The 12,182-nt window shown below is 39.6% G+C and overlaps 2 protein-coding genes across 6 annotated transcripts in view; both read right to left on the bottom strand.

Moving 5' to 3' along the window:
- LOC139964530 (protein PALS2-like) overlaps nt 1-12,182 on the bottom strand; it is a 75,370-nt gene that overhangs the window by 11,439 nt on the left and 51,749 nt on the right. For all 5 annotated transcript variants that reach the window (XM_071966158.1, XM_071966160.1, XM_071966159.1 and 2 more), the window contains one exon: nt 10,899-11,126. In XM_071966158.1, the coding sequence (XP_071822259.1) occupies nt 10,899-11,126 (228 nt within the window). The remainder of the gene's footprint in view (nt 1-10,898; nt 11,127-12,182) is intronic.
- Nucleotides 1,866-5,539, bottom strand: LOC139964878 (uncharacterized). Its single transcript, XM_071966938.1, has 3 exons — nt 5,231-5,539; nt 4,264-4,536; nt 1,866-3,552 (listed from the first exon to the last, which is right to left on the bottom strand). The coding sequence occupies exons 1-3, from the start codon at nt 5,537-5,539 to the stop codon at nt 2,791-2,793; spliced, it is 1,344 nt and encodes a 447-aa protein (XP_071823039.1). The 3' UTR covers nt 1,866-2,790.

Here is a 12,182-nt window from a genome sequence, read left to right as displayed (position 1 = left end):
TAACAGATTGCATTGTTATACAGGGATATCAAACTAACATCACAAAATATTCCAATATGAATGCGATAAACGATTATTACTGTTTCTTTTGTCAGGCGAGGGAATCATAGCAACATTTGAGAGTTACTGTAGTTTGTAGAGCTCTAGAAAGAATGTGCACTTAAGCATTCAATCACATATTTCATGCTATGGGAGAAACACACAACTCTGTCTTGACTTCATGTGCACTAAAGCATTCAATCACATACTTAATACTATGGGAGAAACACACAACTGTCTTGACTCCATGTGCACTTAAGCATTCAATCACATACTTAATGCTATGGGAGAAACACACAACTGTCTTGAATAAATGTGCACAAGCATTCAATCACATACTTAATGTTATGGGAGAAACACACAACTGTCTTGACTCCATGTGCAGTTAAGCATTCAATCACATACTTAATACTATGGGAGAAACACACAACGGCATTCAATCACATACTTAATGCTATGGGAGAAACATTCAACTTTGTCTTAACTCCATGTGCACTTAAGCATTCAATCACATACTTAATACTATGGGAGAAACACACAACTCTGTATTGACTCCATGTGCACTTAAGCATTCAATCACATATTTCATGCTATGGGAGAAAGACACAACAGTCTTAACTCCATGTGCACTTACAAGCATTCAATTAGATACTTAATGCTATGGGAGAAACATACAACTGTCTTGACTCCATGTGCACTTACAGTGGTGTTACGTCGAGGTTGACACTACACGACTATACAGACTATACCGTACGATAAATTTCAATTTCGACGATCCGACTTTAAAAATTCTACCGGACGATATACTGCTAAAGTACAGGTGTTTTAGCCTGACGATAATTCAAGATGCAGACCGACCATTCATGAAAGGTTTAATCGATCGCTATTGTTAAATTTTCCGTCGGTAGCGTCGAACAATCCCGACGATACCAGGCCTACAGTCAGTTGATAAATTAAAGAGAACTACTGCACTGAACTGACACTGCTAAGCGGCCTAGCCCAAGTTGCGGACCGACCATTCATGAGAGGATTAAATCGATCGCTATTGTTAAAATTATAGTCAATAGCGTCAGTTAGCCCAGACGATACCAGGCCTACAGCCTGTTGATGAACTAAAGACAATGTGCTTCTAAACTTACTGTACATTGCTAGGCGGCCTAGCCTAAGTTGTCTACAGTATTATCGCAACATGCACGAACTTCGATGCAAAACAATGTAACACCTCACATATATATAGCCTAATGTTTTACTACTTTCCCTGTAACAAAATAATTACCTTGTGTACCTTTCCGAGTGCAACGGTGTTTAATGTTTGCAATCCACTAACGATAATATAGTATTGATGAAAGATTTGTTTCTTTACCGGCAATATCTTACAATATAAAGGCACCATAAGGTGAAGAATAAAACATCTGCAGACCGAACACAAATTAAGTCGATGTTATCCAGAATGTTAACAGTGAATTAATAGATTTAAACTTCCATTTAATTTTGTTGTTACGACCTGACAATGCAATGCAGACGCCGCGGCGCCATTTTGAATGTTACATAGTTAAATGGTCAGAACATCAAACACACCCGCAGCAATTCCCACGCGCGTTATCCAAGGGTCGACTTGAAAGCTTGATGGAAAGTGGAGGGGTGGGGGGGTGGTGACGTGCTTAAACAAAGACCTAAGCGTACATCGTTATTTTCATATGAACTGATTTTACTACAGACACTGAAAAGTATTGAGAGAAGATTTAATTTTTGAAAATTTAATTTGAACCAAATAGACTGACATCAGAGCACATTACGCAACTTTAGATTAACTTAAAATTGAATTTTAAAATGCATTGTAAGTACTTTATATCAGTACAATTTCGGAGCTTGTCCAATATGATCTACTAAATAAAATCACACTCATGCTATTCGTAAATTGAAAAACATTCTTTAAGGCAACACCTTTTATACTTTGTAAACTTTAAATCACTCATAACTCGAAAACCGAAGGAAGATACAGACTTTTATCGGCAGTATGAGGAATCGTAAAATGCGTTCAAAATAAGCTCTATCTATCTATCTATCTATCAGTACAATTTCGGAGCCTGTCCAATATAATCTGACTGAGTTAGGAAAAAAAGGAATAAGTTTGACGAAATATCGTATAAAAATTAGCACACAAAAAAATCGCACTCATGTTATTCTTAAGTGGAAAAAAAACATTACTAACTGAGGCAACACCTTTTATACTTTTTAAACTTTAAATCACTCATAACTCAAAAACGTAAGGAAGATACAGACTTTTATCGGCAGTATGAGGAATCGTAAAATGCGTTTAAAATAAGCTCTATCTATCAGTACAATTTCGGAGCTTGTCCAATATGATCCGACTGAGTGAGGAAAAAAATGTATAAGTTTGACGAAATAGCGTATACGAAATAGCACACAAAAAATCACACTCATGTTATTCTTAAGTGAAAAAATAAACACATTACTGAGGCAACACCTTTCATATTTTGTAAACTTTATATCACTCATAACTTCTATATTTATTTTCATTTATTTTACGTGTTGAGGAATGTTTTAGAAGCATCTATAGTAAATTGTTCAACATTCTTTAAATATAGAATGAATAAAATGGATCTTGTTTTGTGTAACTTACAACTACCTGTACTGTAGGAGACAACTAAAAAGATATTATTTGTGCTCAAGTTCAGTTTAAACTCACAGAAAATTGTTACATTACAACTAGATAAGGTTACATTACAACTAGATAAGGTTATGTACTGTCTTATTAGCCTTCTCTCGCAGTTGCTGCCTGTAGTGCCTGTTGAAGAGATCGATGGTTGTCTTCAACCGTGCCCACTCAGCTTCCTCTGCCTGATGTGTCGGTAGCGGTGCAAAGTCGAAGATGGATTGTCTTATTTTCTGTAGGAGGTGTTGGTCTAGTTGGGTCTTGCCACGCTTCCCTGATGTGTTTCCATGTAGTCGCTCTTCCGCCGTAAAATATTGCACAACCAACAGTTTCGCCATTTGCCTTCGATCCTGGCAACATTTAGCCAAGAGAACATGGATGGGGCTATCTTGCTCTTGCAGTGGTGTGGGTGCGGGTGCGGGCGAGGAAGACAGAGTAAGTAAAGCATTGCCGACTGCACTGGAAAGCTCAATTGGTGGCGGTGTGGCAGGTACAGGCATTGGGGAAGATGTTGGTGCCTGCTGAATTGACCCTTGCTTCCTCTCCATCTCATCCACTCTCTTCCTCAACTCTGCAAGCTCTTCAGACTGCGCTAAAATCTTCAAGGTTAATTCAGCAAATCGTCCGTCGCACACTGCTGAACAACCAAAGGCTGGAGTAGCCCTCGACCACTCATCCGGCAAAGGTGGGGGATTGCCCTCTGCTGTGGATGACGATACCACTGACTGAATCGCCATTGTGGCAGCATCCGCGCATCCATATGCCATCCCTTCTGCTTGTGGCGGACCTCCATCATCCCCTGGGGCTGCTGGCCCAATGGCTATCCTCGTTGCAATCTGTTAGAACAAATGAATAAACAAAATGAAGGTTACTGTATTAGGTATGCATCGTTTAATCAAGTACGTTCCGTCTGTTTTTCTGCTTTAAAAGTTACTGTAGGTGTACTTAGTAAAGAATCATTTTACAGGGACTGCAGAGAAAACATCTCGTTTTTTCTAGGGAAAAACGGTCCACGGTAATAAGGTGATCATTTCAAAATTTACATAGCAAGAAAAAAATGGAGGAGGCTACCCCGCCCCCACCCGTCTCTGTGGTCCTTGTTATGTACTGGTGTTTGTTTATAATTGAGTCACCTTAAACTTTGTAACTGATCGGCTTTTTCAAACCCACAAAGCTTTTTATAGGAACGAATAAGTTCCACCCAATTGTGTATAATGAGGACATCTATGAATAGCATCGTATCAATTTATCTTCTTTTGCCATGTTGATCGTTAATGAGGAGAAAGAGGTAATGCTATCTGGAACCTGTACTCTTTACGCAGAAATTTCAATTATGCGTTTTATGTTAACAACTTCAACTTTTCAAATCCTCTCTTTTACAGATGTACAGTACGCTGTATACACACAGTGTCACATTTATATAAATACTTCTTTCCAATTTTTTTGCTGTGTCCGAGCAGGTTATCAAAAGGAATTAAATGGAAAGGTGTGATTGAAGGATTTACTGTAAGTTACTTCGTAACTACCAAAATGATAGCTCACCGTACCTTTTTGGGCACCAGCGTCCTTGTCTTCTTCGTCGTCGACGGCGCCTTGCTTGACGTGGCTCTCTTAGGTTGTGAGGGGTGTCTTCGCGGGGTTTCGTTTTCTTGGTCCCTTTGGTGGTTGGCGACATCCCGATGTATAACAGTACTACTGCGGTTGGTTGAGCCCTCTCCCTGGTTTACAATCATTACTAACTGTTGCCTCTGATCCGTTGATTCCACCAGATTCATTTCCATGAGCCACTCATATTTTAGCTTTCTGCTTTTGGCATAGATCTGGAAGGATATATATAATGTCGATACGGTGAACGACAAAGAAAAACGCATTTTGAGAACGAGACAATCAAGAAGAATATTTGTAGTTACAATGTTCCTCGGGCTTTCGGTGAAAAATTGAAAGAAATTGTTGTTGAATTGAATCTTTAAGATTTAGTTTTCAAATGAAGCGTTAAAAATCGGCCGTATCTCAAGGTTTCAAAAAAAAAAAATAGATGCAATATATACTGTACGTGGTGATCAGGTCAATTCTAACGTGCGCGACAAAAAATAAATTATATTTGAGAACGAGACAACTAAGCAGCAGAATATACAAAGTAGTTGCTATTTTGCTTAATTACAGGAACATATTCTAAGCCAATGTTTCTCGGGCTTTCTATAAGAAATTACGAGGTGCTTCGCCACTATACGTTGCGTTACATATTGTAAACCGCCTACTGTACCCCCTACTTTCACTGGACGAGTAAAGAAGTATAAGTTCAAAAACCATTAATTTTCTTCTAACAAGATATTAACGTTAGATTTTATAAAAGGTGATATCGTTATCGAGATACTGTATTGAGATTAAAAAATAACCAGAGGAAGACTTAAAGCAAGTTTACACTATCATAACGAAATGGTAAAGAGGCCTACAGTTCTTCAGGGCGATTGGCGATGGGGGGGGGAGGTGCGACTGTAAATCCTTGGTACTTACCACGCAGTTAAAAGGGTCGTTTTCCTCGACCGTTACAACCTCCCCAGAAGTTCCGTCCGCCTTCTTTCTTGTAACTTCTTCACCTTTCTGATAGAACTGCGGTTGGGTTTCTTTCCAATTTTCACTCTCCAGCCGACATTGCCGCTTTGGCACAGGCAGTCTCGTTTTTTCTTTAGAAACCCAATCTGTAACTCTGTAGTTTGCCCAGCGAATTTTGAAGGCGACGGCTCTCTCCTCCAAAACTTTTCCGATGAGCCAGATTCCACATGCAGGATCCACTGCTTGCACTGACGTCTTTACTGAAATCATGTTGGTGTTGAAATACTACACAGTATTGGCTCTCTTCTACAGAAACTGTATTCGAATGGTAGCAGGGATCTCGAAGTTCTTTGCTTTATACAAAGTAATTACTTTAATGACACCGCCAATAAACTTTCTGCCTATTTTAGGCAGTGCTTTATCTTGTTAACATAATGCAATCAAACATCAATAGGGGGATTAGCATGTGGTTCCATAATAGCGCAACCAGGTTCGCTCACTACATGCATTCATTCTGCAAGGGTAATTTCATACTGTAACTCAGTTTTCCTTGAGCTATACCTTCGAATACAATATGCCAGGCAAGTTAGTACCAACGCATATATGACTGAATATTGTACGTGCGGCAATTCTCGGAAGAAAACCACCTTTACAAATTTGGCGAGAACTTAAAGATTCTGGTGTTTTGATATCTCGGAACACTGTGAAGAACATTATAGCGAGATTCCGTACGAGAGGTAACCTGCAAAACAAGAAGCGGGGTGGACGGCAACGAAGTATGACTACAGAGCATCTTAAACTTATTGATGGGTTGATGGAGACCAACGACGAGTTGACTTCAGCAGATCTTCGCCGAGAATTACACAAGGCCACGGGCACCAGTTTCGCCACATCCACTATCAGGAAGAAGAAGCTTGAACTTGGTTGGGTGTTTAAGCAGACTCAGTTTGCCCAAAATATCAGAAGGCAAAGCCGTATCAAGCGTTTGATACACATCAGAGAACTGGCCCTAACGAATGAAACTTACAATGACGTTGTGTTTACTGACGAATGTTCAATCGCGCTAGATCATCATGCCAGGATAGTATTTCACCGTAAAGGCACAAAACCTAAACTTAAAGGAAAACCGAAGCACCCATACAAATTGCACGTGTGGGCCGGTATTTCGAAGCGGGGGGCTACTGACATCTTCATCTTCGATGGGATAATGCGTCAGGAGTTCTTCGTGGAAATTTTACGAGAAGCTCTTCTGCCTTTCGGTCGCAAAAATTTCCCAGAAGGTTTTCGTCTGATGCAAGATAACGACCCAAAACACACCAGTCTGTACGCAAGACGTTTCATGGAGGAAACCAATATTACATGGTGGAAGACTCCCCCAGACAGCCCTGACCTAAATCCGATCGAGAAGGTGTGGCATGAGTTGAAGACTTTCCTACGGAAAGAATGGAAGCCACACAAGAAGGAGGAACTGGTGGAAGGAATTCTTAGTTCTGGAGGGAGCGGGTGACCCCACAAAAGTGCCGAACCTACATCAACAACTTGAAGAAGGCAATACCAGCGGTCATCGAAAGTCGGGGAGAGGCAACACAGTATTAAGCTGTCTGTAACAAACAAAACGGTTCTTTTAAGGACCACCACATATTCCAGAAAGAGATGAACATACTCCCTCAAACATGCTTGTATTTCATCCTTTGTATTTAAATTAAGGCTTTCATTTTTAGTACCGAAGATTACCCCAGGGGGGTGGGGCAGGATAAGAACTTACCCTGAGCACTGATTTCGGGTTATAATGTCAGGGGCTGTGCTAGCTTCCTAATAAAGTTGAAAAAAAAAAATCGCCATTTACAAACTAAGTTTTTTTTACGCCCCGTCAAAGTACAGAAAAACCCTGTTATTTCTGGTCATTATGTTAAAAAAAGGAGTGGGGGGGTCTAGTTTCGTTCGGACGCAAAGACGAGTAACAGGAAATACAAGAGGCAAACTACTGTACTACAGTAGTGTAGGTATACAAAGGGCAGAGCGAACACAAATAAAGAAGTAAACGGATTAGTAAACAAAGAGGGAGAGAAGAAAATAAGCCAGGGAAAAAATATAAACTGTAGAAGGATAAAGAGAGGATTAAATAACGAGGAGTAAATAATAAACTGTGGGGAGCGTGGGGGGGGGGGAATCAACGTACAGGAAGGACATATCAAAAGTTTGAATAATGACAATAATATGACTAACGTGTGAGATGCGTGTATATCTTAGCACAGTGAAATGCCAATAGCCTTAACACCTCGGCGGTTAAGAAGTTCGTGTTATTATACACAAACAAGAGAACTAATGCATTACAACAAAAAATCTTCTTTTTGTGATAATTTCAAATGGAATTAAATGATACATGCCGCGTTGACACCTCGTATAATCCCTATACGAGTTTATACGCATGAAATGCTATTGTGCTCAATGAATAGGGATCAAAGTCGCCGAAGAATTACTGAGATGTTTGAAACAGCCGTTTCTTAAATAGTAATTCATGACGCGATATTCAAGAGGACGCAGGTAGAGTGTTTGCCGGCATAGAACTTAACTGTTTTTTCGTTAATTGGGGTTCTGTATTCAGTGTTTCTTTTCCCCGACTCTTTTTTTTTTACAGCTGTAGAGGTTCTGTTTCAAGGAGAATAAGTTTACTTGGATAGTTGGCAACATTTTGAAGAAATAATAAAGTATTACTAAGCGTTTCTTGTGTCATTTTTTATATATAATTACCGTTGTTTCCAACAGAGTGAAAAGAAAAATAATTCCACCAGGGCCATCGGCTCAGTACGGTCCGAGTCCATAGGAGTTCACTTCTTTGCCCCACATTATTTTCATTTCGAAAGACGCACAGTTTCAAGTTCATTACACACTGAAGGCTTCGATTCTCTATCTGCCTTGTTTAGGGAAGATCTTGGGATTTTCATCCCTAGATATCGCTAGATATCGACACAGTACAGTGCCCGTGGGCTTTATTGGATTTTATTCTCCTTTTTCTCTTTCTTTTTCCCCCTTTCCTTTCTTTCCTTCCTCCTCTCTCTCCCCCCCCCCTTTTCCCCTTTTTTCTTCTCTTTCTTTCGCGCCCAACGCCCCACCCCCCCTGGATACGCGCCTGATACAGTACTTTACATTTGATACAAAAATTACTTCTACAACAGCTGCAACAACTTCCCAAAAGTTGTATGTGTCGCAACTAGGTTAAGTTTTAACCTTGCTGAACAGTACCATTCATAATTTGCATATTACACGAAAATTTACACTCGGTGTCTAGATGGCGGGAAAATGAACCATCATGTTCAATGTCTTGTTTTGTTCCCATGGTGCAATGAACTTGGGCAAGTTCGAATGTCGATGACCTACTTATGTTTTGTGACCAATGTCACTGGGAATTATGTGTGTAAAAACTCGGTTTTTCCACGTGTTATATATATATGTATAAGTTTTACGTAAGCGGAGCAAATTTCGGGGCGGCTCTTCGATTGTGAGGAAGCGCTTATCTAAGTACCAATATTTGTGAAAAATATCGTAAGGTTTTCAGATATTCTCTTTGAATGTCCCCTCCATATATCTCTCTTTCTCCGTCCACTCAAAGCTCGACACTTACGCTAATTCTGTTAGAGGAAAAATTATCGCAATATCGCGATAATTTTTGAACTATTTATCGTGACGGTAAAAAGAAAATATCGCCCAACCCTATGCCTGACCCAGTTAATATCTAGATCAGTGACAAAGCTTGAGAAACGAAGGGTCTTCTTAGAGCCACCTGTTATTCGCAAACTTTGACCCATTTACGCGGTACTCATGTTATATTTGCTGTGGAAGTAAAAGTTGGCAGGTCGCCAAGATAAATTCATTGGATACAATTAATTTCAACTGGACATTTATTAGCCTTTCTCGTAACACCAACGTTTAGTTAGCAATACGAACGGGAGTTAGATTTTCGCATATTGTTACTCTGGACCGTATTGGATTTATCATAATTTTATCTGCTGCTGGATATTTGTACCTTGCAAGGTAAATATACGAGTCTATTGCAAAGTTTAGGCAACTGGGGGGGGGGGGAGTAGGGGTAGGTAGGGGTTGTTGTGATGGGTTGTTGCGATACGAGGGGGGGAGGGGGCTGTCTAGTGATCGTGGAATACTTTTAGAAAAGAAAATAAATATTTCAAACAAGTCGAGGGTTAAAAGGTTTATGTGCCGGTCAGACCGGCCAATGGATAGGGTGTATTTCAGTGGTAGGGAATGTATCAGCGTGCTTGATACTGGGAAGTATGATTGTATTTCTGATGTTCATATGGTGTAATGTATTATATATCCGTAAAATCAATGATGATTTACTAAGGCATTCAAAATCGAAATATTTTCGTTAGGCCTATATTCAGATTTGTACAGTATGTTGGCATTGATAATATACAGTACAGTAGTGTTTTGTCATGGCCTCGGTCCTCTTGCAAGGAATTATCTTGCAATTAGTTTACTGTCTGATCTATTGTTAGTAGCCATTCTTCCTCGTGGCTGTTGCTCCTGGAGGCAAAAACCACGATCTATTGTTCGTTTCCTCTAAGCTTTCTACCTTACCGACGATACTGCAGATTAACTGACGATAATCTGACGTTATAGTGTATTTCAAGCCGGCGATACTCGCGCTGCATGACTATAATAGTGCTGCTTGAGATTCCCGACGATTAAAGTGTTGCTCGACGATCCGACTATAAAGACGATAACCGACTATTACCGACCATAATGCCCAGACGATATTGTCAACCTCGACGTAACACCACTGTAAGCATTCAATCACATACTTAATGCTATGGGAGAAACACACAACTGTCTTGACTCCATGTGCACTTAAGCATTCAATCACATACTTAATACTATGGGAGAAACACACAACTCTGTATTGACTCCATGTGCACTTAAGCATTCAATCACATATTTCATGCTATGGGAGAAAGACACAACAGTCTTAACTCCATGTGCACTTACAAGCATTCAATTAGATACTTAATGCTATGGGAGAAACATACAACTTTGTCTTGACTCCATGTGCACTTGAGCATTCAATCACATACTTAATGCTATGGGAGAAACACACAACTGTCTTGAATAAATGTGCACAAGCATTCAATCACATACTTAATGTTATGGGAGAAACACACAACTCTGTCTTAACTCCATGTGCACTTGAGCTGTCTCTATCGCAGACAAATTGTTACTAATGATGATCTTAATAGCTAATAACCTTAGCCACTCAGTAGACACAGCAGTCGTCCTACAAATGAGGTATAAATGCCGGGATGCATCAATTAATTCAGTGATTCATCATTTCACATTCATTTGATTTCGCATTCCACACAGTCAATCGAATCCTAGTGGGTTACAACCACCGCCCTCATTAACCCACTCGGACCCCATCCCTCCATCTCGTTAAAATGAACAGAGACACCGGGTGAGTGTCACCGATTAGCCTCCCAGTGTCAACCAATCAAACTGTTAGCTGATCTCCCTGAAGTGAAGAACGGCTGTCTGGTTTTTATCCGAAGGGGCGTAACGTTGATTGACAGAAACAGGTTTTCTTTCCTGTGCAGCCAAATAAATCACAATATCTTACTTGCTATGGCGGAGCCGAATCTCTCCGGGTCTGTCTTTATGAGATGATTGACTATGACTCGTCGCCCGACTCCCTGCGCTCCTATCAATATTAATGTCTTCCTCAGAAACGGTGGCATCTCCTGCACTTCCTCGTAGCTGATGATATCGCTCTTGTCAAACTGGTAATTCTTCCGAGTCTCGTAGCTGGATTTCTTCTTCTTCTTGGCCTTTATAAGCCCGCAGGCCACTGTTTGTCAGAGAGAGAGGGAGGGAGGGAGAGTTGATGTTATTATGGTTATAAGTGTTAAATGAAAAAATCACATATTAAGACATGATAATTGAACAGGATGAAGTAGGATTTACTGATCTGATAAAATTAAGGAAGTGTCCAATCTGATAAGAAGTCGCCTTAAGACTATTTTCTCAAAGTGGCTTGATATATTTTTCTGTTATTGTTTTAAATGAATGACTTTACAGGAGAAAAGTGTCTTCAATAAAGATCCGCTAGTTTGACACGTTTTTATCTCACGGACCATTACGCATATAATTCTTACTCGAAACAGCTGCTTGAAATTTGCGAACAGTTTGGACCACTTCATATCACTTTAAGCCAATAAAATATGAAAAGATTGGCAACAATACCATCAACACATGTCTTATTACAAATATGAAATATCCTTGATGTGTTTAAGATGTTTGTCTCAATTTATAGATTACTTTCAAGCAGACTGTTTGATCTCTATTGTAACATAATTATAAAATTGTTATTTATATTAACGGATGACTTCAGACACAACATTAATCATAATATTTTATAGCCTGTTTAGCACACACTGCTATTAAAAAGTCCAGGTTGCAGTTCTATACCAACTTCAATTTTGGACCCCAAAAAATGACCCCTTTAAACATCTGAGGCACATCAATGTAAGTGACTGATCTACTTAGTCCAATATACAGAGTGTTACAGTCAGTTGCTCAGTTGCAACACAAGATGCAACAGGATGCGACTAAATGCAAAATTATGGACTCAAATGTTCACTGGATGACAAATACTGTAGGTCGAGGAATATCATCTATTAAACAGAGCTCTATGATTCAAATGAAGTTAAAAGAAACTGTTTTGGTTGAGTGATTAGAATTTATAAACCAAAGGATTAGCAATAACATTCTGGCCTTCACCATCAAGCTAGCCTTAAAGGAGCTTTCCAGAGACACAGCATTATGTTGAAGCTGAGTATCTTGAAAAATTGAAACAACGACAGAAACCTTACAAATTTCTCAATTTTTGTTGTTGTTCCTTGGG

Source organism: Apostichopus japonicus, chromosome 23 (genome assembly GCF_037975245.1).
Source record: "Apostichopus japonicus isolate 1M-3 chromosome 23, ASM3797524v1, whole genome shotgun sequence".
Lineage (NCBI taxonomy): Eukaryota > Metazoa > Echinodermata > Holothuroidea > Aspidochirotida > Stichopodidae > Apostichopus > Apostichopus japonicus.
Note: the sequence above shows the minus strand (reverse complement) of the source record. Positions and strands in the feature narration are given on the sequence as shown.

Excerpts from the sequence above, each read along its gene's own strand:
- LOC139964878 (XM_071966938.1), bottom strand. The coding sequence starts at position 5,539 with ATGATTTCAGTAAAGACGTCAGTGCAAGCAGTGGATCCTGCATGTGGA. Across the intron at positions 4,537-5,230 it reads ACGACCCTTTTAACTGCGTG|ATCTATGCCAAAAGCAGAAA; the intron begins GTAAGTACCAAG and ends ATATCCTTCCAG. Across the intron at positions 3,553-4,263 it reads GGACGCTGGTGCCCAAAAAG|ATTGCAACGAGGATAGCCAT; the intron begins GTACGGTGAGCT and ends TTGTTCTAACAG.